At 44.6% G+C, this 25315-nt stretch overlaps 2 protein-coding genes and 1 pseudogene across 5 annotated transcripts in view; 1 reads left to right on the plus strand and 2 right to left on the minus strand.

Annotated features, from left to right (window-relative positions):
- Positions 1-66: 66 nt before the first annotated feature.
- Positions 67-979, minus strand: LOC110567805 (proline-rich protein 36-like; annotated as a pseudogene).
- Positions 182-15895, plus strand: MTFR1L (mitochondrial fission regulator 1 like). Of its 2 annotated transcripts, none has more exons than XM_012439951.2 (7): positions 182-256; positions 2915-3024; positions 3520-3624; positions 5697-5806; positions 6010-6221; positions 9186-9398; positions 11770-15895. In XM_012439951.2, exons 2-6 carry the CDS (start codon positions 3001-3003, stop codon positions 9350-9352), a joined length of 618 nt encoding a protein of 205 aa, XP_012295374.1. In that variant the 5' UTR covers positions 182-256; positions 2915-3000; the 3' UTR covers positions 9353-9398; positions 11770-15895. The 2 variants fall into 2 exon arrangements, with proteins under 2 accessions (XP_012295374.1, XP_012295373.1); XM_012439950.2 differs by having other exon boundaries at positions 9077-9398; positions 11770-15131.
- The window catches only part of AUNIP (aurora kinase A and ninein interacting protein), a 39914-nt gene continuing 26362 nt past the window's right edge, over positions 11764-25315 (minus strand). For all 3 annotated transcript variants that reach the window (XM_064363501.1, XM_064363502.1, XM_064363503.1), the window contains exons 2-3: positions 17299-17443; positions 11764-15629 (exon numbers count right to left, since the gene is read on the minus strand). In XM_064363501.1, the coding sequence (XP_064219571.1) occupies positions 14779-15629; positions 17299-17443 (996 nt within the window). In that variant the 3' untranslated portion in view covers positions 11764-14778. The remainder of the gene's footprint in view (positions 15630-17298; positions 17444-25315) is intronic.

The following is a 25315-nucleotide window of genomic DNA, read 5'->3' on the forward strand; positions in this document are numbered from 1 at the left end:
GTGGCCTCGAGGGAGGGGCGTGTCCTCCGCGGGATCGGAGAGTGCGGCCGCCAGCGCCCTGCCCACTCAGGGGCCGCGCTCGCCTCGCCCCCGGGCTGGACCCGTCTCCCGAGGGTACGCGGAGGCGCGGCTCGGTGCGCAGCTGCGAAGGATCGCTTCCGGGGGGCGGGTCAGCGGAAGTGAGGGCGGTTGAGGCTGGGTGGCCCACGGTGGAAGGAGGGGCCGTGAGGTGAGAGTCCCGGAGCCGGAGCCTGAGGTAAGAAAGGTTCTAGGGTGGCGCGGAGGCGGGAGCGCGGCCTTCCAGCCCGTTAGTAGTCTACGTGCCAGGTGCTGTGTGGAGCCCGTGTCTCCTGTTCCCGCGCGAGTTCTCGTTGCTGTCCCCCTCACTTGGCCGCTGGGAAACTGAGTCCCTGAAGGGTAGTTGCTCGTCGGAGTCTCACACCAAACGGTGACCGAGCCAGACCTGAGGTTTCTAGTTTCGGCTTCCCTGCTTGACGGGTCGGGCTGCCCCGCCGCTCGTTTTGAGACCCGGCCGCAGCTCAGAGGCTCCCGTGCACTCGGGTTCCGGGCCTGTGGGTCCAAGGGCCTCTGGGCAGGCGGCGAGGACTTGGCCGACCTTGGCCCAGGTCGGGGCAGCTGCCGCGGGGAGCGGGGAGCGGCGCGCCCTGGGCCGGGCCGCGTGGGGAGAGGGTCCGCGCGGGTCTCTGGCCGCTGCCGTGCGCGGCAAAGTTTCATTGAGCACAGAGGCCTCTGTGGGGACGCCCGGGACCAGGAGTGCTGAGCGGGGCCCTGCGCTGGGGGAGCTCCGGCTCTCCTGAGCGGGGCGTCTGTCCTCAGACAGCAACGGCAGCCTCAGGAGGGCTGCGGGGCACAGAGATGGCAAGACCCACCGGTGCTGCCGGCGAACCGGGGGAAGATCTAGCCAGTGACACTTGGGGGCGGGGGTGACATCTGAGTTGGTGTTCCCCTTGATTCGTTTATTTCAGCGCGCACCGCTTGCTGTGTCCTAGGCAGACACCGTGCTGTGCGCGGGGATCACAGTTATCCAGTTCCTCTCGCGAGCACTCCGAGGAACAGGCAGGGTGTTCGGGCCGCATAGGAAAGGACCTGACCCTGTCGTAGGGAAGGGACGTGATGCTTGAGCTGAGCTCTGAGACGATGAAGAATGAGCTCGGCGAAGAGGGGCTGGTATTTGAGGCAGGGCTCAGAGGTGGGGTGTTGGGGGCTGAGCGTCAGTGTGGCTGGAGAGCAAGGGGGAGAGCAGGAGGGCTGGCTGCGAAGTGTGCAGGCCTTGGTGCTCAGTGAGTGTGGTCTAGAGAGGGCAGAGAAAGATGGGTTTGGGCCTGATTGTGGATTTTATCCTGTTGGCTCTAGTAAGCCAGTTTTAAACGGATTAGCCATGTGATTAACAGTGTGTTTGGGAAGGATTCCTGGCTGTGTGTGAGATTTGGGCCCAGCTAGGTCTTTGGAGATAAGGTCGGAGAGGAAAGTGAAAAACACAGAGATGTACTGTTAGTACAGTTTGTGGCCGGCACTGACATTCAGCACAGAGCCTGGCACACAGACGGACTCTAAAAAATTGAACTGAGCCGAGATGGCGCCCACGCAGGAGATGGCAGGACCTGGACGAGGCTTTGGGTGCTTTCCACTGGCATGACCACTGAGTGACCTGAGAGAAGTGCCTTTCCCTCTCCAACTTTCTTTCCCCGTGTATCGTAAAGTGAGTGATACCTCCTTTCCCAAGGGTAGAAGACCCTCCACGGGAGGTCTCCAGAAAGAGCTGCTTTGTCAGTCTGGTCTGTCCCCCGTTCGGAGCTTGTACACGGTTCCCCAGTGACTTCTCATCCGGGCCTCATGACTTGACCCCTACTTTTGTAGCTTTATCGTACTCTGCCCCTCTTCACATATCCTTCACTTCCCTGTGCTGGGCCTGTGCTCTTGCTGTTTTGTCTTCTTTTCCTACTCCCTGGAAACTCGTTACAGAGCACTAGGGCCTGAGCTCTGACCTCATCTGGCTATCTGCCTAGTGATATTTAGCTTTTGCTAGAAGTATGTATTCATGTCCTATCACTCTGCTGGACAGCGAGTTCCTTGAGTATGACTGTGTCTTACTCCTTCCATAGCCCCTATGGTGCCCAGCACAAGGCCTGGCACAAGTGGGTACTGTTGGTGTTTGATGAACAAGCACACTGATTGCATCTGCTCACCATGCAAGGACTGCTGTGAAGAGCAGTCAGGTGTCACCTCACCTGTCTGTGTCATAACAGTTCATTAAGCACTCAAAGACCCCCATTTCACTCATTGACCCTTAAGGTAGCCTCCAGTGGCAGCTTTTCTTGTCCCCTTTTTCCAGATAGAAAAGCCAGCGTTCAGAAAAGTTAAATAATTTGCCTGTAGCTACAAAGCCAGAAGGTGGCTGAGCTAGGATAAACCTTTTTGGCTCTTTTTGTCTGTAGCTCAGGAGACTGAGATTGGCATGAGCTGCTGTTCTCCTGTTCTCTCTGATCTCTCCTCTTGCAAGGAAGGGCCCAGCAGTGCTTTTACATCTCATCTTCCAGAATGAATCCTGGGCTTGGATAAGACCTACAATTTGGCTCTATGAGCTTTGTAGCTACCAAAGGGTTCTATTTACATCTTTAGAAGTTTTTTGCCTCAGGAAACCTTAGATCCTAGGAAGGCTCCTGGGTTTGCCAAGCTCACTAGGCAAATCTTGAACAGAACCTTTAAGAGTCTGGACTTAGAGGTGTAGGGCGAGGGCAGCCTCTTGGGCTGGTTTTCTCCCCTGTGAAACATCAGAGAAACCTTGGTGTTAGTCATGGCTCTGCAGGGCCTGGTTTTGTGGGGCTGGTGTGGTGACCATTGAGTTCCCACTGTGGGGGTTGTTTCACAAGAGGGAAATCTGGTGTTCCTCCAGATGGCCTGATATGAAGGAGTCACGCCTCCTGCCTTCCGGAGCTGCCCTGTGGCTGCCTTGTCCTTCAAGTGCAGGAGCTGGTCCAAATGTCGGGAATGGAAGCCACTGTGGTAAGGGGCATTCCCAGGGCAGGGGTATGGTGGGGAAGGTTGGGTGCTGGGTCTGCTGAAGTACTCTATAAGATTCTGATACTCTCCAGTTGAGTCCTCCTTTCTCCAGAAGCCTGGAATTGGAACAAGGCCACCCCTCCCCTTAAAAACCAGTTATGATTCTGGGGCACTTCAGGAGTCAGTGTATGTCTGCCTTTCTGTACAGAGGGAGGGAAGGAAAGCCTGGATTATCTCTACACCCAGCTACTTCCTCTCCCCTTCACTGGCCCTCCCAACATTGTCTGAGCAGCAGCAGGTATCCCCCTGGGTGACTAGCCAGGGTTAGGCTGGCAGCTGGGGAACCTGCCCTCACTATAGTTAAGAGTTGATTTACCCCTAGAGACTGCCCTGTACCTAGGATAGTGGAATTTGGTCTCCCTGCTAGAGAGGAGAGGACAGGGACAGTAGATGGACTCAGTCTCTGAGGTTGTGGCTGTCTGTCTCTCTTTGCTCCAGACCATCCCAATCTGGCAAAACAAGCCACATGGGGCTGCTCGAAGTGTAGTGAGAAGAATTGGGACCAACCTACCCTTGAAGCCATGTCCCCGGGCATCCTTTGAGGTGAGTATGTTGGAAGGGCAGGAGAGCAGAGGCTCAGAGAGTGCTGCTTCTGTGCCCCAAACCCCTTGGTACTGCCAAAGTAGGTTGTTTCCTGGTCACTTTTCATTTTGTTATGAAATATTTACTAAGTGCTTATAAGATATCCTGGTCACTGTGCCTTCCTGATTGCATACAAACCTGTGACCACAAGGAACCTGGCAGGTCCCCACATGGGACACTGAGTGTTGTGATGCTTGAGTGAACTCTGCTTTTCTTCACCAGCCCTAATGGCTATGTAGCCAGTATTTTTATTTATTATTTTTTGAGATGAGGTCTCGCTATGTTGCCTGGGCTAGGCCTTAAACTTCCTGGGCTCAAGCAGTTCTCCTGCCTCAGCCTCCCTAGTAGCTGGGATTACGGGCACAAGCCATCATGCCCAGCTCCACTATTTTTAGTGTTTCTCTGAGGCCATAATTCCTCAGCCTGCTCTTTCTGGCCAATCTGGGCATCCTTTACCGGGGTACTTCGGTCTTACCTCTGTGTCTAGAGATCCTTTAGCACCCACGCTGCAGCAGAGATTCCTGCCTAGTCTAGGAATGAGCTCCCTTCTGTGGTAGAAAGCTAAGTAGCATTTATTAGTCCCAGCTGGCTCCCTCTAGGAAGTAATGGTTAAGCACCATCTCCAGACTGTATGGTTCAGATGTGTACATTTGGGGAGCTGGGACACAAAAGAAATACTTCTGCTTTCTACCCACGCAGAGGAGATAGAAATATGTGCATAAAAGGATGTGGGGCCAGGTAGAAATAGAAATGAAGGAGCCAAATCTGTATAAAAGATGCTAAACAGTGAAGTCTTTGTAGGAATTGGATCTGGAATTAGAAGAGGTGTCAGGGTTGGTATTAGGGTCAGGAATGGATGTGTGTTGGGGGGTAGGGGGCAGGAAAAGCTGTCCCATTATTCAGATTGCCAGCTATCTGTAATTGCCTAAAGGTCCTGGGCAGGAAGTGTTGTTCCTAGCTGCCTCAGAATCATCAAAAAAAAAAAAAAAAAAAGCAGGGGGAGTGTGGCTGACTCCTTGGAGGCTGCTCCCACACTTGGCTATACCCTCATTAGTTCTTTGGCCAGATGCTGGGCAGAGACAATCAAGGGCACAGGCTCTCATAGAGCAGGAATATATGTGAGTAGTAATAGTAATACTAGCTAACATTTACTGAGCACACTGCTATGTGTCAGGCACTGGCTGAGTACTTTATATGTGTTTACTCATTTAATTGCCAAGAGCAAAGGAGCATTCAGCACTAATCAGGAAAACAAAAGGAGGCTTCCCCTATTTTAGCACTAGTTCCTGGGTCAGTGGAAGTCCTTCTGTGTGTGACCTTGGAGTATCACTTAACTCCTGTGAGTCCCAGGTTTCCTATCTAAATGCAGGAGCTATCAATCCTGGATCCATCTACCATACCAAATAATTTGTGGCAGAAACAGTTGAATTTTACTGGTGTGTAGATATGCATTTATTATTATAGTACCTTAAGTATTATTTAAGGGACTCTTACCATTTTTAAAATTTAAGCATATGAAAATATTAAATTATGAAAAGGAAAAGGACCTATAATTACACAGTAATAATACAATAACTATTAATGTCTTAGTGTAGTCCTCTCTTTTTCTAGATGAATGTTTTTTATTTTCTTGTAATTACAGTCAACATGATTGAATTGTAATTTTTCACTTTACTCAACATCTTTATTCTCTCTTTGGTTGTTGCTCATTTGGGTTGAGGAGCTATTTTAAGAAATCCCATTATGGGTCCTTTTGTCTAATTGTTTCTTTGTATGATCTCAAACTCTTGGTCTCAAGCATTCTGCCTGCCTCAGCCTCCCAAAGTGCTGGGATTACAGGCATGACCCACCATGCCTGACCAGCATCTGGCCTCTATTCAGTGCTTCTGACCAGGCACCTTCTTCTTTCTGTTCCCTCTAGGAAGCATTCCTGACACCCAGTGTTGGATAAGGTACCCCTTCTGTGTGTTGTGCAGTTTTTGATGGGCTTATCATGGCATCAGTAAATGTTGATAAAATTTGCTTCTCCATAGACCCTGCCCAACATCTCTGACCTGTGTTTGAGAGATGTGCCCCCAGTCCCAACCCTGGCCGACATCGCCTGGATTGCTGCAGATGAAGAGGAGACATATGCCCGGGTCAGGTAGTTGAGGCAGTAGCTGGTCTGCTGAGGAATGGGGAACGTCTTAGGAGAGGTGTCAGGCAGCAAGGAGAGAGGAATGACAACTGTGGGCTCAGAGGGGAGCAGAATCTTACTGTGCTACTCTTACAGGATTGGGGGAAGGAATTTTAGGAGCACACTGGCCAGCTGTCTCTAACTGACCTACTTGGTTTTTCCTGGTCCAGGAGTGATACGCGCCCCCTGAGGCACACCTGGAAACCCAGCCCTCTGATTGTCATGCAGCGCAATGCCTCGGTGCCCAACCTGCGTGGGTCCGAGGAGAGGCTTCTGACCCTGAAGAAGCCAGCTCTGCCAGCCCTAAGCCGTACCACTGAGCTGCAGGATGAACTGAGCCACTTGCGCAGCCAGATTGCAAAGATAGTGGCAGCTGATACAGGTAGGAACCCCTGTGCCAGGGCCAGAACATAACAGACTGTTCATTTCCCCTGGCTCTTGGGCAGGATATGGGTAAAGAAAATGGTAGTCCTTGGTTCAGAGGTACTTAGGTTCCAGGCTCTGAGGTTGTACTGACGACTGGCTAGCCTATAGTGCCTCTTAGATGGTTCTACCAGCCATTTTGGGCTGAATGGTTTGGTTAGGAACAAAATCTTCACTTAATTTCCCCCAGGCAGAGTCCTTCCCTTAGCCACAAAAACTGACACCCTTTTCCAAGTGTCTTTAAGATCACATCTTACATAAGCTCACAGTTGCCTTCCTTTTTTTTTTTTTTTTGAGACAGAGTCTTGCTTTGTTGCCAGGAGCCAGGCTGGAGTGCAGTGGCGAGATTTCGGCTCACTACAACCTCCGCCTCCCAGGTTCAAGCAATTCTCCTGCCTCAGCCTCCCGAGTAGCTGGGACTATAGGCGCACACCACCATGCCCAGCTAATTTTTGTATTTTTAGTAGAGACAGTGTTTCACCATGTTGGCTAGGATGGTCTTGATCTCTTGATGTCGTGATCCGCCCACCTCGGCCTTCCAAAGTGCTGGGATTACAGGTGTGAGCCACCGCGCCCTGTTTTTTTTTTTTTTTTTTAATGTCTTGCTGTGTCACCCAGGCTGGAGTGCAGTGGCACAATCTCGGGTCACTGCAACCTTCACCTCCCGGGTTAAAGCGGTTCTCCTATCTCAGCCTCCTGAGTAGCTGGGACTATAGGGGTACACCACCAGGCCTGGCTAATTTTTGTATTTTTAGTAGAGACGGGTTTCACCATGTTGGCCAGGCTGGTCTTGTACTCCTGACCTCAGATGACCCACCCGCCTTGGCCTCTCAGAGTGCTGGGATTACAGGCATGAGCCACCGAGCCCAGCCAGCTTTCCTTCTTTTGGGGACAGGATCTTGGGCCTTGCTGTCACCCAGGCTGGAGTGCAGTGTTGGCTCACCAACCTCTGCCTCCCAGGCTCAAGCAATTCTCGTGCCTCAACCTCCTGAGTAGCTGGAATTACAGGTGTGCACTACCACGCCCGGCCAATTTTTGTATTTTTAGTAGAGATAGGGTTTCACCATATTGGCCAGGCTGGTCTTGAGCCTGGCCTCAAGTAATCCACCCGCCTTGGCCTTCCAAAGTGCTAGGATTATAGGCATGAGCCACTGCATCCAGCCGACTTTTTTTTTTTTTTTGAAACAGAGTCTCATTCTGTCATCCAGGTTGGAGTACAGTGGCGCGATCTTGGCTCACTGCAACCCTCACCTCCTGGGTTCAAGTAATTCTTGTGCCTCAGCCTCCTGAGCAGCTGGGATTACAGGCACACGCCACCACACCCAGCTAATTTTTTGTATTTTTAGTAGAGATAGGGTTTCGTCATTGCCCAGGCTGGTGTCAAACTCCTGAGCTCAGGCCATCCACCCACCTCGGCCTTCCAAAATGCTAGGATTACAAGCATAGCCACCACACCTGGCCTTCCTTTTCAATACAAGAAGTAAACATTCCCCCCACCACCACTGAGACTTACCCTTAAGCACCTATCTTTCCTTTCCTTGTTGTTTCTACCAAGGATCACAAGTGGCTTTACCACTTCAGTTCTCATACTGCTAGTGACAGTGTCCCCAAGGCCCACCCTGCAGAGTGGGGAGTTGCATGATATTATGTTTTGTTATGTTTTCTTATCTCAAATTGGTGGACTTTTTTGGTGGGAGGAGTGTTTCATAAAGTTGGAGATTTCAGCCTTAAAACACAGTGGCGGGCACAGTGCCTCACGCCTGTAATCCCAACACTTTAAAAGGGTGAGGCAGGTGGATCACCTGAGGTCAGGAGTCCGAAACCAGCCTGGCCAACGTGGTGAAACCCTGTCTCTACAAAAAATACAAAAATTAGTCCCAGCTAATTGGGAGGCTGAGGCACAAGACTCACTTGAACCTGAGAGGCGGAGGTTGCAATGAGCTGAGGTTGCACCACTACACTCCAGCCTGGGCAAGAGTGAGACTGTTTCCAAAAAAAATGGGTCCATTATTCAGATAAGCCCTGTAACCCACCCCTCCAGCTACTCAGGAGGCTGAGGCACGAGAACTGCAGTTAAGGCAGAACCACTGGAAATGGATGGGAAGCCTGCCTTGATCAGAGGCATGGACAGCCAACAGGTCAATATGTCCCAAGATGCTCAGGGCTTATCCTCATATTCCTCCCATCCTCATTTTTTCACTCTGCATTGACTCAAAAGTCATAGCTCCAAAACTTACCAGTTGGTAGAACACATGAAAATCATGGTATTCTTTGAAATCTTCATGTATTTAATTTCATTACATGGAAGTTTTATGGAAGAATTGCACTGAAACTTTCCATTTATATTTCTTGGCTACTTCTGTCATATGAGAGACAAGCAGAAGTAACATTTTTTAGAAACATCGTTTAGATAGCAAGATTCAAAGGAGCATAGTCAAAAGCACTAGCCTAGTTAGAGAAAAGGACAAATTCAGGCCTTAGCGCTGTCACTGCTGCTTTGGCCTGTAACAAGGCTACCACTCCACAGCCTATTGTGGAATGGGAGCTTTTAAAAGCCAAGGCCTATAGGGCTGGGTTTTTCTGCCCTCCTGGAACACTGGAAAAGCCCAGTGCTTCTACATCTTTCTGAGCCCCCGAGTCAGCAGCATAGTGGACTGACCCTCCACTGGCTACAGAGATACCATCCTGGCTCTCCCAGAATGTCATGGTGTCAGCCCAGGAAATGAATGTTCAGTAGGCAGGGCTGTGGGGAGAAGATGTTGCTACTGTGTTCTGGCCCCAATGTCCATCCATGCCTATTGTTTTCTCTTTCAGCTTCGGCTTCATTAACGCCAGATTTCTTATCTCCAGGAAGTTCAAATGTCTCTTCTCCCTTACCTTGTTTTGGATCCTCATTCCACTCTACAACTTCCTTTGTCATTAGTGACATCACCGAGGAGACAGAGGTGGAGGTTCCTGAGCTTCCATCAGTCCCCCTGCTTTGTTCTGCCAGCCCTGAATGTTGCAAACCAGAACACAAAGCTACCTGCAGTTCGTCTGAAGAGGATGACTGTGTCTCTTTGTCCAAGGCCAGCAGCTTTGCAGACATGATGGGTATCCTGAAGGACTTTCACCGGATGAAACAGAGCCAAGATCTGTAAGTATCTGATGAGGAGCTCTGGTGATCTGTTTACTCTGAGTTATCCATGGCCAGTGATCTAATGCAACATACTTACATAATAAGTTCTTAGTAGTACCGTATGTTATGTCATTCATAAAGCTTCCTGACTACCTGCTTGCCAGTGTCTTGGGCCTCAGTTTGAGGAAAGAGCAACACTTTACATTTATTGGGTTAGGTCACCCAAACCAAATTATTAGGCTACTAAGGATCTTACAAGAAGGCTCATCTAATCCAACTTCTGTTCTCAGGTGGCTTTACCACTTCATTTCTCATACTGCTAGCGACAATGTCTCCATGCCCCACCCTTCAAAATGATGGGTTGCATGACATTATGTTTTGTTTTCTCATCTCAAATTGGTAGACTTTTTTGGTGGGAGGAGAATTTCATAAAGTTGGAGATTTCTGCTTTAAAATACAGTGGTCCATTATGCAAGCAAATCCTACAAATTCAGTGATTTGAGAGCAAGGCTTTTGAGACTCACCAGGAGTTCCTAAACCTGTCTGTGTATCAGAGTTGCTTAGATTTGTTAAAAATACATCATCTTTAACTTACTAAAGTAAAACCCCAAGGAGTGGAGCTCTAGGTTTTTCCGATGGTGTATGAGGGACTTTGGGGAAAAACTTCATCTGGCAGAGAAGCCCCAGAGAGTCACCCCGTTGCATAGTGTTTCTCCAGTTGTGGATTGTAGTTTCAACTGTGGTTTCAGCAGCTGCACAGGACCACCAGACACCAGAGGAACTTGGTTTGAATGTAGGTTCCTGGGCATTGGAGATCTAGACCTTGATAGCCAGCACCTAGCTTGTGCCGACGTATTTGACTTTTTTTTGAGATGGAGTCTCACTCTGTTGCCCAGCTGGAGTGCAGTGGCATGATCTCGGCTAACTGCAACCTCCACCTCCAGGGTTCAAGCCTCCCGAGTAGCTGGGACTACAGGTGCATGCCACCATGCCTAATTTTTGTATTTTACTAGAGATGGGGTTTCACCATGTTGGCCAGGATGGTCTCAATCTCTTGACTTTGTGATCTGCCCACTTCGGCCTCCCAAAGTGCTGGGATTACCAGTGTGAGCCACTGCACCCAGCCAGCTGTATTTGTTAATGCAAATGAAAAACTGTTTTAGGGACTGGAAGTGAGGTCTCCTGAGTTGATAAAATTCCTGTTAAAGGGAAAGTTACTTGCCTTGGTTCCCTTTTTGTCTCCTAGGACCCATTTTCTTCTGAAAACTAGATCAGGCTAAGTGACTTTCTCATTGCTTCCTGGCAGTTGACCCATTTGGGAAGTCATCCTTAAAATTCCTTCATTGGCCCTAGTCAGGTTGGTCATACTCACCTGTAGCTCTTTGGTCTTCTTCTATATTCCCAAATTCAGTTGCTGCTGCTTTTGGTCTTCTCTGAGCTGTTTTCTTCTGAACACAATGCTTTATAGGTTGACTCTCAAAACTTTCTCTTATTTGCCTTTTGGACCAAATTAGATTCGAGACCTTTATTGCCAGCCCCCTCCTCCCACTTGTGTCCTTGCATCAGGAGTTGGGTCAGTGAATAAGAATGGGAAAGTACTGAAACCAGCAAGGTTCAGAAATGTCACCAAACAAACGCAGTCTTGTTTTTGCTTTGAAAGTTGAATAGTCAGTCTTGGCCCTTATATTTAGCTTAATCACCAAACACCTTCATGAGGATACATGTATATAAGTTCACTAGGATTTCAAGCAACTATTTTCCAGGTATCTAGGACCCTGTTATATAATGTATCAGATAATTTGGACTTCAGTCTGGAGTTGGTTTTGTTCCCAGGAGTTTCTTAAGTGAATGTTTTGCTCTAATTCTGGCTCTTATAAAAACATCATCTCCCCAGAAAGGGAGACAGGGTAGTAGGAAATCCCAAACACACCTTTTCCCCAGAACTATTAAGGGTCAGAATAGCCAAGAGTCATCAGTCAGTCACTTCCCCTGCTGACCCTCTGGGGAAATGCTACTATGAAAACATAGGGCCAGAAGGCAGAAGCAGAAGCTTATTAGCCACCAGAGGCCAACTCTTACAGATTGATGGTCCTTTACTTTGCCCACAGTTTATAGCTATTTCAGGAACTAGTAAAGCATTCTAGTTAAGAGATGAGATCTGGAACCAGCTAGTTTGGTTTTGAACTCTGGATTCACTACTTACTTGCTGAGTGACTAGTGACCTTGGGCAACTTGTATAACCTTCCTATGCTTCAATTTCTGTATCTGTGAAAGGGAATTGTAGCACCTACCGCGTAAGATTGTTGTGAGGATTCAATGAGATAATATATTCAAAGATATATACAGCACTACCCAGGAAAAAGTACTCAAGCTGTTATTGTGCCTCTAGGAACCGCAGTTTATTGAAGGAGGAAGACCCTGCTGTGCTTATCTCTGAGGTCCTACGGAGGAAGTTTGCTCTAAAGGAAGAAGATATCAGTAGAAAAGGAAACTGATATCCCTCAGCTCTGCAAACTCAGTCTCATGCTCCTGGAATACCTTCAATAGCTGCCTTCCTCACTGCAGATGTTTCTGCCTCTCAAGGAGAAATCTTCAACAATCTTGCTGACAAGCTAGAGCTTGGACTGAAAGAGAAGAACTGGATTGTATGTTTCCCAGACTTCAAACCCTAGCAGAAGCTAAGGCCTGTGATTTGACCTGAGACATTTGTTACAGGTAATTGTGCAGAATGAAGTGTCTCAGTTTAAAGGGTAAGAGAGAAGTTGTTTCTGGTTTTTCCTTGCCCCTGTGTGAAAATAGGTCCTAAATGACTGATTTACTTCACTGCATTAGACCCTATAATTGGTCTCACAAGACACTGTGCCCAGCTGTCACTCACTCTCAGCAGCTTCCTTGCAGCAGAGCAGGGCTGAGGGTAAGGGGCTATGTTTGTATACATGTTCACAGGGCATGGAAAATCTTATGCTGCTCCATCATAAACCTACACCAATGCCCAGCAATCACCCTCCTCACTTCCTTGTCTAGATGTAGAGGTCAGGCTGCTGAACCAGCCGATACATGGTCTATTGCTGGGAAGCCTGGGCTGTCTTTTTCCTTAAAGATATTTTATATTACTGAACAACCAAGTCTACCCTCCAGGCCCCTGAGGCCTTATCAGTTCCACTGATTAAAAGCGTTCTTTTCCACGGACTTTAAGCCCAGTAGGAAAGAGAAAGGAGGAGGGGGAAAGAGCATACCATCATCTTTCTTCGAGGCCCTTGACTGCTCCTTTGGGTTGGGCCAAGGTTTGTACCTACCACGCCATGCATGACTCAGATGCCCTCAGGTCCCTTTCTCTATGGTATGTATACTTTGTGTGTTTGGGTTGAAGTACTACCTGACATTAAAGGAAGGATTTGGAGAGATAATACATTTACTGTGTCCATCTTTTGAGTTGTGGTTACCCAGTATCCTTCAGGGATATAGGATTATTGTTAATTTTAAGGTGTATGAACTTAAACAGGCTACTGGCTTCTCCTCTTTCCTGCCCTTCTAGGGGGTTTCTTCCCCCTTTCTGTAGAGATTTTGCCCTACACTCTTTTTTTAGAAACTGGGTCTAGCTCTGTCATGCCTACGCCAGAGTGTAGTGGTGAGATCATTAGCTAACTGCAGCCTTTAAACTCCTGGGCTCAAGCGAGCCCCCCACCTTCTGGTACTACAGGTGTGTGACCACCACACCCAGGACATTTTTAAATTTTTTTGTAGAGATGGAGTCTTCTTGTGTGGCCCAGGATGGTCTCGAACTCCTGGCCTCAAGAAAACCTCCCACCTCAGTCTCCCAGAGCATTGAGATTACAGACGTGAGCCACTGCACTCAGCCCCATACAATCTTAAAAGCAGTTCTTTCAGGAAATGACCTGAGAGATGACATACAAGATAAAATTAGAATTTAACATTTAAATTAGGCCAGGCACAGTGGCTTACACCTCTAATCATAGCTCTTTGGGAGTTCAAGATCAGCCTGGGCAAGAAGACCTCATCTCTACAAAGTAATTTAAAATTTAGCTGGGCATGGTGACATGTGCCTATAGTCCCAGCTACTTGGGAGGCTGAGGTGGGAGAATCACTTGCACCCAAGAGGTTCAAGATGCAGTGAACCGTGTTCATGCCACTACACTCCAGCCTAGGCAACAGAGCGAGACCATGTCTCAAAAAAATAAAAAATTTAAGTTAAAAAAAAAAAAAAGCAGGTCCATCTTATAACCTGCAAATTTGTCCCCTAGAGGTTGTTTAAGCCTCTTAGGTACCACGTTAACAACAAAGGACAATGCCTTGGATAGAAGACAGGTCAAACTAGACACCGGTTCAGATCAGACTCAGGGCAATGACAGCATATACTATTACAACACTGCATTTTCAAAAATAAAATTGGTAATGGTTTAATTACCTTAAGAGCCACTTTGTAAACATTTATTTGGATTCATAGTTTTACAAAGGAGATTCCGTCCTATCTTGTGGGAAAAGGGTAACATAGTCACATATAGATTGTTATATAACCCAGGCTTTTTTTTTTTTTTGAGACAGTTTCTGTCTGTCTCCAGGCTGGAGTGCAATGGCGCAATCTTGGCTCATGGCAACCTCTGCCTCCTGGGTTCAAGCGATTCTCCTGCTTCACCCTCCCTAGTAGCTGGGATTACAGGCATGCACCACCACGCCGAGCTAATTTTTGTATTTTTAATAGAGACGGAGTTTTAACCATATTGGCCAGGATGGTCTCTATCTCCTAACCTCAGCCTCCCAAAGTGCTGGGATTATAGGCGTGATCCACCGCACCTGGCCAACTCAGGCTTAAGAGGGATAAACATAAAGTATGTAACTTTAAAGTGCTGTACAGTTACCACAAAAATAAAATAACAAGAAACTAGCACCATTCTGCCTCTCTTCTCCCCACACCTGGGTTGTGGGGAGATTTGCCTAATCACTCAAAAAAAAAGGGTCAAGAGTAATCATCCCAAGCTTAGGTTGAAGTGGGTAAGATTACAGCCAGAGATTGAAAGCTCACAAATCCATAAGCAGGGTCCCAGTCAGGGATCTAGAAGGGCAAAGAGATGGCTCCGTGCAGGCTAAAAGGTGCTTTCATGGAGGGATAAATACACAATGTGCTGCCTCAGTGTTCATCATAGATTCGTTCAGGGAATTTACCAGCCACTATCTTCCTGAGGGAAAGCCAAGATGCCAATCCCACTGTCTTAACAATGGTACTGCCTGCTTTACTTACACAGAAGATGCTCAGTAATGACAACTTTATCCCATGCCACCTTCCCAACTAAACAAACTCAGTCCTCTCTCCACCCACAACTATAGTTTCCTACATCTGTCATTTCAGGGTACTTTTAGAAACAAAGCTTCATAAAAACATTTAGAATTGGTGCCTGATAACTTGATTACCTTCAGAGTCCTGGGTAAAGAGCAAATCAGGCTTCAGATTTTGAGTTGGCCCATCCTCCTGGCACTGAGCCCAAGGACTGTTAGGAAATGGCCCTAAGTCCCGATTCCAGTTATTGGTTACATCTTGAAAAGGAGCTCTAGTGTTGTGGGCAATGACCTGCTGGCCTTGAGAATCTTCAGTGAAAAGTTGACTCCAGGAGTCCTTGTCATTCTTTTCATTATCCCAGGAAAACACAGAAATAGGACAAGGGCTTTGTTTCGCTAATTCTGTGTTTTCTCCATTCCAGGATTCCCTGTAGGTTTGAAGGAGGACAGGGGCCTGCCTGTTTTCTTTGGCAGACACTTTCCTTTCCAATTTAGTCTTGCCTAAGGGCTGATAGTATTTGTCCTCAGATAGTTTGGTATGTTTCTCCATACTCTGATAGTTTTTCTTAGATCCATGAAGCCATTCCCTTTTCGTGGCAGAATCCCCTTTTTCTTCCTTTTGGTCCAGCAAACAAGAACTTTCCAAGTCCTTGGTGAAGGATAAAGCCAGTGGGGTATTACTCTCTCCAGCACAGTCTAGAGTATCAGGCTGGAGCAAAGATAGCTCAGTCAAAAATGGGGTATTCATTCTGTGGTGGCCAGAAGTCTGGAGGGACTGAGGAGAAAGTCCAGCTTCCTGGATGTCTGCAGTGGTTGAAGTGGCTAAAGGGGATGCCATGCAATCATGTGCTAAGCCTGGGATCAGATAGTCTAGCTGGGTAGTATTTTTCTTGGACTCTTCGATTTGACTTTCTGTATGAGATGAAACATTCTTCTGGTCACTAACATTTGTCTTTCCTAAAACAGGAATGAACAAATATTATTCTGCAGAAAAACTGCCCTAAGCAGGATTTATTTGGCTTTTTCTGAAATCAATACTAGCTACTACTACTACCTAGTGCAGGAGTGTTAGACTCTTCACATAACTTTATAACTAATCTTCCTGCTTTCAACCTTGCCAGTTTCTCTTTAATGATCTCTGAAACATCAGATCTTAAATTCCCTACTCAAATACATGAATGCTTCCCATCACCTACCTAATAAAGTCAAACATCGCATATAATCAGACCACAGCCTACTTTACCAGCTGAGTTTTCATTTGTGGGTTTAATATAGGGCATATCATTTTGTTTTTGTTTTTTATTTAATGTGGTTTTTACTAAATGGTGATCCTGGCCAAATATACATTCCTAGGTATTATCTTTAAAGAAACATGGTAAACACATACTAGTTTTGTAAGGTCTTAAAGATTACATTAACCATCCAACTCTGAGAAACTTTCTGGTGACAGTGTGAAAAACATGGGTTCTCCAGGAGGCGGAGGTTGCGGTGAGCTGAGATAGCACCATTGCACTCCAGCCTGGGTAACAAGAGCGAAACTCCGTCTCAAAAAAAAAAAAAGAAAAAAGAAAAACATGTGTTCTTCACTTCCCAAGCATTTCATTGGAAAGGGAGTGAAGACACAGTCAGGATGCTAAGTCAATCAGTAGGTAGAATAATAAAACAACTACTAGTGTTTGGCCTGTTCATTTTATCAGGCATAAAGTGGATTCTGTTCTGCCTTAAGATAAAGATGAAGGACACGGAATTCCCAACTTGGCTCAAATTATATCGAGATCTAATTATAAAAACAAAGCAGAATAACTGACTTCCTCTTTCCTTCTCCCATAAGAATTATACTACAGAAACTAGGTTTTGTGAGAATTCTCAACTTTTCGTAAGAATTCAATATAGACTATAAAATACACCAGAATTTGTAAATAGAAAAAGGTTTTCTGTTTTTTTTTTTTTTCAAATCTGCCCTTGTTACATAAAGCAAAAGAGTGTTTACATTTTTGTTTGGAGGAGGAAGAGGGCATTTTGAAGGTTTATGCAAAGCAATCCTGAGAATCACACCTGGGATTAGAGCACTCTTCCTAACACCCTCCAAGTGGCAGGAGCCCTGCTGTTTAAGGCCCAGCCTACTCTTGAGTCAGCTGCTCCCCTGAACAGGGATCTGCAAGCAAAGAACTGCCAAAAGATAAGACACAAACTAACTTTATGTGAGCTTTTCTAAGAAAAGGCATCTTTGAACCTTCATTAATCTGAGAATCTTCACACAAAAATATCAATTATCAATTACCCTTACATAGAGGACCCACTGTGGCCAACCCAAGGTACATACCACCTAACTAATGGCAGGGCAACTCCCCAGTGCACCTCCAACTCCCAAGTACACCTTTCCTCACTGCTGTCAGCAAATACAAATATTTAATATTAAGCTGAGCAAAACAGAACCAGAAAAGTATATTTGTAAAAGCACATATATACTGCTTTTCTTATGTTTTATAACCTCTTCTAATAGGTCAGCTAAGTTTAACACAATACACTGGTTTCACCATTTCTCTTATATGTTCTAACATGGACAAATGAACACACTCCATTTTTTGCTCTGGATAATGAAGTATTCCCATATGGGTCACCATACCTGGCTGCAAGGTGAAGGAGGAAGCAATGCTTCTCTGGCAAATGCCTATAGATGGAGCTCTTCTTTGATTAAAAGAAACCTTATTAGTCTTTCTTTCTCCAGGAAGGAGTGTTAACATTTTGGTGCCTGGTTCGATTAAATGTGTCTGAGAAAAAAAGAGAAAAAGAATAATGAGCCTATTAATATTAAAAGACAGGAGAGATTCAGTACCCACCAGTGACCCTCTAGGAACCACACTAGACCCTTTGTACTCCACTTATATAGCCTATTTGCCAGGTAGTTGGTGCTGGACATCATCTTCCATTTCCTGCCATCCTGACGGTGTTTTTCTCAGGAATCATATATTCCAATGACAGCCCAATCTTTCTGCTTCTCCATGGAAATCAGTCAGGCTGTCTAAACAAACAAGATTTGTTAAAGGGATGGCAGAGATAATGCTCTTTTATATTTAAGGATGATTAATGATTCTACATCAGCAGCAGCTGATGCATTTTCAGTAGTTTTTAAGTAGTCACACAGTGGTGGTTAAGAGCATGGCACAAGAATCAGTCCCAGTTCTGCCACTGCCACTTTGCTGTGTGACCTTCTCCAAGTTGCTTAATCTCTGTCTCATTCTCAAGTGTGAAATGGGGACAATAAGAGTACCTATCCATATGGCAGTTATGAAAATTTAGTAAATTTATTTACATAAAAGGCTTACACAGTTCCTGGCACATAAAAAGCATTCAGTAACAGTTGGCTAATATTAAGAGGAGGAGCAGTGAAACAGCACCAGTCTCACCTCACTTTTAACTCAGCCACTTTTATTCTTTAGAGAGTGGAGCTGGAAGATAAGGCAAGAGAGGTTTCAGAAGTGAGTTGTCAACTAACTGTAAATATAACCTCATCCTTATTTAGTGTTTGCTTTTATTTCCATTTGCTTATTACAGAATACCTGAGAAGTAGGGAGAATAGGATTATATTCAATTCAATTTTGCTGTGTCTGCCAAAGAACAAATAAGATTTGACAATATTCATGCAGCAAGTTAGAGGTAGGCCTGAAACTTGAAGCCAAGTTATTTATTCTAACTCAAAGTTGACTTTTACATTTGGAAACTTAAGTTGTACTTTAAGTGGTTAAAAGAAGAAAGAAATCCTGAAGGTAAAATTCATATTTCAACATGTTGTATTACTGGTACAGAATCTTCTCTTCCACCACATACAACTAGAAAACTGGATCAAAGATATATGAAAAAAATTGATATAAACAGCAGACAATAGGCAGTAAAGAATTGTGACCCTTGAGAAAAGGGAAACAAATAAGGTGAGCCCTATGATCATTCCAGCTTTCTGCCCAGAAGCACTTTGCAGACTATAATGTATCTTTCTTGATGAACTGAGTAGACTGAGATTGGAATTTGTGAAAACTGAGGTGGCTGAGCTTTGCAGTGCAGAGAAAGACCTCCGGAAGGGAGACTTCTGCATGGGAATCCCTTTAGTCCATTACTGAATACTAACCTACATGTGTTAGGTGAAACCCCACAAAGCCAGGCAATGAAACTGTGAACTAAAATTGCAAGCGGAGCAATTCCCAGAGCTCACACAGGCTGGGGGACATTTGTGTTCCCACTGTCCAGATAGGATGACCTTGAATACCAGGGATATTCATTAGAGCTCTAAGGAGAATCATCCTTTAGTAGTAGAGCTAAGCTACTCCTAGAGCAAAAACTATTCCAAACACTTACCTTAAGAAAGCGTAAAAGCAAGCTTTGAAAGTATCAAGCTGACTAGTAACTACCTGCCAAAACAAATTTCAATATTCTTTTTTTTTTTTTTTTTTTTTTGAGACGAAGTCTTGCTCTTGTTGCCCAGGCTGGAGTGCAATGGCACAATCATGGCTCACTGCAATCTCCACCTCCCAGATTCAAGGGATTCTCCTGCCTTGGCCTCCCAAGAAGCTGGGATTACAGGCACCTGCCACCATGCCAGGCTAATTTTTGTATTTTTAGTAGAGATGGGGTTTTACCATGTTGGCCAGGGCTGGTCTTGAACTCCTGACCTCAGGGGATCTGCCTGCCTCGGCCTCCCAAAGTGCTGGGATTACAGGTGTGAGCCACTGTGCCTGGCCAGTATTCTTTAAAGACAACAATATTTAGATACTTAATGTAGCACTTGTAATGTCTAGCATACAATAAAAAATTACTAGATATGTGAAGCAGAAAAATATCTGTAATTGTGGTGGGGGTGAATCTGTTAATAGAAACAGACCCAGAAATGTGATATATAAGAGAATTAGCAGACAAGTTAATAGTTAACTTAAAATAGTTACAATAAATATGCTCAACAATTTGAAGGAAAATATGAACATAATAAGGTGAGAAAATAGAAGATGTAAAAAAAATTCAACAGATGAGCTTAACAACAGATTGGAGACCACAGAAGAAAATAACAGTGAACCTGAAGACAATAGCAACACAAACTATACAAAATGAGGCAAAGAGAAAAAATAACTGAAAAGGAAGAAGCAAAATCTTCATCGGTGAGATATAAAGCATACATATAATTACAGTCTCAAAAAAACAGTGGAGGGGGACAGAAAATACATTTGAAGAAATAAGGGCCAAAACATTTTCCAAATTTGATGAATATTATAAACTGTAACATCCTTTTTCAAAGATAGTCAATACAAGATCTCCCATTTCACATGTTCTTCTTATGTGTCTATGACGCTGTTACCATCAAGTGATAAAATCCTTATTCTCTCACCTTGAACTTGGAAAGTACTTTGTGACTACTTTGACCAATAAAGTATGACAGAAGTAACAAACACTATACATGATTTCCAAAACTAAGTCATTAAAATGCCATGCACTTCTGCCTTGCTCTCTTGAGATCCGCCCACCACATTATGAGGATGCCCAAGCTGGCACATGACTCTCTAAATTTTATAGGATCCACATCCTAGGATATGTAAAATAACACAGTTGGTATACCAACAAATATTTGAGTACGTATATGCTAAGACCAGGAAGACAGTGATGAACAAAATAGACCTTCTGTTCTGGTAAAGTTGACAGCTTAAGAGAAAATAATAGACTAATAAATAGTTATTTAAATTACTACAAGTGTGTTAAGTCCTATAAAGAAGCTTTGCAGAACACTACTGATTATCAGAAAACACTAAGACCTCAATTAGCAAAGCATCTGGGAATAAAGCTTTTTGCCAAGTTGGCAGGATGTTCCTTCTTTAGGTCAGAGTGAGGTCAAAAGTGATACTGTCCCAGTTATAGCTCTCTTAGAAGACCCATGGCTTCAAGGATCTATGTCTGTCTCAGTGGACTGTTATGACTGTGTGAGACAAGGTCATTTGGAACTGAGAAAAACCGCAGGTACAAAGTCCTCCAGCTGATTATTCCTAATTCAAAATAAAGGCAGCTGTTTGTACTTTATACATTATAGGCACACCTTATTTTTTATTTTTTGAGATGGAGTCTTGCTCTGTTGCCCAGGCTACTCAGCTCACTGCAACCTCTGCCTCCAGGGTTCAAATGATTCTCCTGCCTCAGCCTCCCGAGTAGCTGGGATTACAGGCGCTTGCCACCATGCCCAACTAGTTTTTTTATTTTTAGTAGAGACAAGGTTTCACCCTGTTGGTCAGGCTGGTCTCGAACTCCTGACCTTGTGATCTGCCCACCTCGGCCTCCTAAAGTGCTAGGATTACAGGTGTGAGCGACCATGCCTGGTCAGGCATACCTTATTTTCTTGCACCTGGCTTTACTTCACTTTGCAGATTTTTTTTTTTTTTTAAAACAAATTGAAGGTCTGTGGCAACTCTGTGTTAAGCAAGTCTATCAGCGCCATTTTCCAACAGCATGTGCTCACATCATGTCTGTCACTTCATGTCTCTGTGTTACATTTTGGTAATTCTTGCAATATTCCAAACTTTTTCATTATTATTATATCTGTGATCAGTGATCTTTAATGTTACTATTGTTAATTGTTTTGGGGCACCATGAACCATATCTATTTATGATGGCAAATGTAATCAATAAATGTTGTAAATGTTTTGACTGCTCTACTGACTGGCCACTGCCTCAACTCTCTCCCTCTCCGTGGGCCACCCTATTTAATATTGAAATTAGGTCAATTAAGAACTCTATAATGGCCTCTAAGTATTCAAGTGAAAGGAAGAGTCACAGGTCTCTCACTTTAAATCAAAAGCTAGAAATGATAATGCTCAGTAAGAAAGACATGTCCCAAGAGGCCAAAAGCTGAGCCTCTTACACCAAACAGCCAAGTTGTGAATGCAAAGGAAAAGTTCTTGAAGAAAATTAAAAGTGCTACTCCGTGAACACACGAATAAGAAAGCAAAACAGCCTTATTGCTGATACAGAGAAAGTTTGAGTGGTCTGGATAAATGATCAAACGAGCTACAACATTCTGTTAAGTCAAAGCCTAATCCAGAGAGCAAGGCCCTAACTGGAATTCAATTCTATGAAGGCTGAGAGAGGTGAGGAATGCCACAGAAGAAAAGTTTGAAGCTAGCGGAGGTTGGTTCATGAGTTTGAAGGAAAGAAACTGTCTCTGTAATATAAAAGTACAGGTGAAGTAGCTAGTGCTGATGTAGAAGTGCAGCAAGTTATCTAGAAGATCTAGCTAAGATCATTGATGAAGGTGGCTACATGAAACAGTCTTATATAGGAAAAAGATGCCATCTGGGACTTTCATAGCTACAGAGAAGCCAATGCCTGGCTTCAAAGCTTCAAAGGACAGGCTGACTCTCTTGTTAGGGGATAATGCAGCTAGTGATTTAAAGCCAATGTTCACCTAACATTCTGAAAATCCTTAGGCCTTAAGAATTATGCTACATCTACTCTGCCTATGGTCTATAAATGAAACAACAAAGCCTGGATGACAGCATATCTATTTACAGCATGGTTTACTATTTTAAGCCCACTTTTGAGACCTACTGTTAAAAGAAGATTCTTTTCAAAATATTACTGTTCATTGGCTGCGCACAGTGGTTCATGCCTGTAATCCCAGTATTTTGGGAGGCTGAGGCATACAGATTGCTTGAGCCTAGGAGTTTGAGACCAGCCTGGAAAACATGGTGAGACTTTGTCTCTACAAAAACTTCAAAAATTAGGTATGGTGACAGACACCTGTAGTCCCAGATACTTGGGAGGCCAAAGTGGGAGGATATTTTGAGCCCAGGCTGGAGTGTAATGAGCCATGATGGTGCCACAGCATTCCAGCCTGGGTGACAGAGACCGTGTCTCAAAATATATATGTAATCTACTCGTTGACAATGTTCCTAGCCACTCAAGAGCTCTGATGGAGATGTATAAAAAGATTAATGTTTTCATGCCTGCTAACACAGTATTCATTCTGTACCCCCATGGATCAAGGAGTATACATTTCAGCTTCTGGCTGCAGTGGGTCAAGCCTGTAATCCCAGCACTTTGGGAAGCTGAGGCGTGTGGATCACCTGACATCAGGAGTTCAAGACCAGCCTGGACAACATGGCGAAATCCCGTCTCTACTAAAACTACAAAAATTAGCCGAGTGTGGTGGCATGCACCTATAGTCCCAGATCTTGGGAGGCTGAGGCAGGAGAATCGCATGAACCCAGGAGGCAGAGGTTGCAGTGAGCCAAAATGGTACCACTGCACTCTAGCCTGGGCAACAGTGCAAGAGTCCGTCTCAAAAAAAAAAAAAAAGAATAAAAGAAATATATTTCATAAGGCTACAGGTATCAGAGATGATTCCTGGGATGGATCTGGGTAGAGTAAATTGAAAATCTTCTGAAAAGGATTCACCATTCTAGATGTCACTAAGAACATTTGTGATTCTCTGGCCATGGTGGTGCATGCCTTATAGTCCCAGTTACTCAGGAGGACTGAGGCTGGAGGATCACTTGAGCCCAGGAGTTTGAGATCAGCCTGGGCAAAATAATGAGATCCTGTGTGTTTATAAAAAAAAAAAAGAAAAAAAAAGGATTCATGGGAGGAGGTAAAAATAACACCAACAAGAATTTAGAAGAATTTGATTCCAACTCTCACGGATGACTGCAGCATTTAAAAGTTCAGTGAAGGAAATAACTAAATGTGGTGGAAACAGCAAGAGAACTAGAATTAAAAGTGGACCCTGAAGATGTGACTGAATTGATACAATCTCCCAATAAAAAATTGAATGGATGAGAAATTGCTTCTAATAAATGAGCAAAAGAAGTGGTTTCTTTCGATGGAGACTACTCCTGATGAGGATGCTGTGAACATTGTTGAAATGACAACGAATAATTTAGAATATTACATAAACTTAATTGAGAAAGCAGAGGCATGGTTTGAGAAGATTGACTCCAATTTTGAAAGGAGTTTTGTGGGTAAAATGCTATCAAACAGCAACTTATGCTACAGAGAAATCTTTCATGAAAGGAAGAGTCATCAATTCAGCAAATTTCATTGTTTTATTTTAAGAATTGCCACAGCCGCTCTGGCCTTCAGCAACCACCATTCTAATTAATTGGCATCCATCAACATTGAGGCAAGACCCTCCACCAGCAAAAAGATTACAACTCACTGAAGGCTCAGATGATCATTAGCAATTTTTATTTTTATTTTTATTTTTTATTTTTATTATTATTTTTGAGATGGATTTTCGCTCTTGTCACCCAGGCTGGAGTGCAATGGCGCAATCTCAGCTCACCGCAACCTCTGCCTCCTGGGTTCAAGCAATTCTCCTGCCTCAGCCTCCCGAGTAGCTGGGACTACAGGCGTGCACCACCATGCTCAGCTACTTTTTGTATTTTTAGTAGAGACAGGGTTTCATCTTGTTGACCAGGATGGTCTCGATCTCTTGACCTCATGATCCACCCGCCTTGGCCTCCCAAAGTGCTGGGATTATAGGCGTGAGCTACCATGCCCGGCCGATCATTAGCAATTTTTAACAATAAAGTACTTCTAAATAAAGCAATGTACTTTTTTTTAGACATATACTATCGCATATTTAATAGACTACAGTAAACATAACTTTTTAAAATTAAAAGAATTTTAAATAATTGATAAGCTGGGTTTCGTTTTGTTTTTCAAGACAGGGTCTTACTATATTACCAAGGCTGGTCTTGAACTCTTGGGCTCAAACGATCCTCCTGCCTTGGCCTCCCAAAGTGTTGGAATTATAAGCACGAGACACTGCGCCCAGGCACAATTCTTACTGTATAGGAATGTCCCAAGAGAACCTAACTTCAAGGAACATATTCCCTCGAAAAGCAAAGAATCTCTAGTCCTTCGGTATATCACATTCATGGTCCTATCAAGGTTTTTTCTTTTAGAGTGGTGGAAGGAGAAACCAATTCTGCTATTCTTGTTATCACAAGGATCCCCTGTGATATGTTTACATACAGTGATGTTTTTATTGGGTTTGGAGGGCTGCAATTCACCCCAAAAGTATGACTCTTCTTTCTTTCCTTTTTATTTTTTAGAGACGGGGTCTCACTCTGTCACCCAGGTTAGAGTACACTGGCACAACGACAGCTCACTGCAGCTTCAAAACTCCTAGGCTCAAGCAATCCTCCCACCTCAGCTTCCTGAGTAGCTAGGACTACTCAGGAAGTCTAATTTTTAAAAATTATTATTTGTAGAGATGATGTCTTGCTATGTTGCTCAAGCTGGTGTCCAACTCCTGGGCTCAAGCAATCCTCCCACCTCAGCTTTCTAAGTAGCTAGGACTACAGGCATGTGCCACCACACCTGGCTAATTTTTAAAAATTATTATTTGTAGAGATGATGTCTTGCTGTGTTGCTCAAGCTGGTGTCCAACTCTTGGGCTCAAGCAGTCCTCCCACCTGAGCTTCCCAAAGTGCAGGGATTACACACATAAACCACTGCACCCAACCAAGTGTGACCCTTTCTTATGTTCAACAACTCTATTATCAAAAAAGAGCTGGGATCATATACATAACTCCTCTCACTATTAGAAATGTTCTCAGCACTTAAAATTCAATTTAGCTCTTATTTTATCTTTTATTTCTTCTGATAAT

This window comes from Aotus nancymaae, unplaced genomic scaffold, assembly GCF_030222135.1.
Source record: "Aotus nancymaae isolate 86718 unplaced genomic scaffold, 86718_ANA_hifiasm-v0.15.2.pri h1tg000053l, whole genome shotgun sequence".
In the NCBI taxonomy this organism is placed as follows: domain Eukaryota; kingdom Metazoa; phylum Chordata; class Mammalia; order Primates; family Aotidae; genus Aotus; species Aotus nancymaae.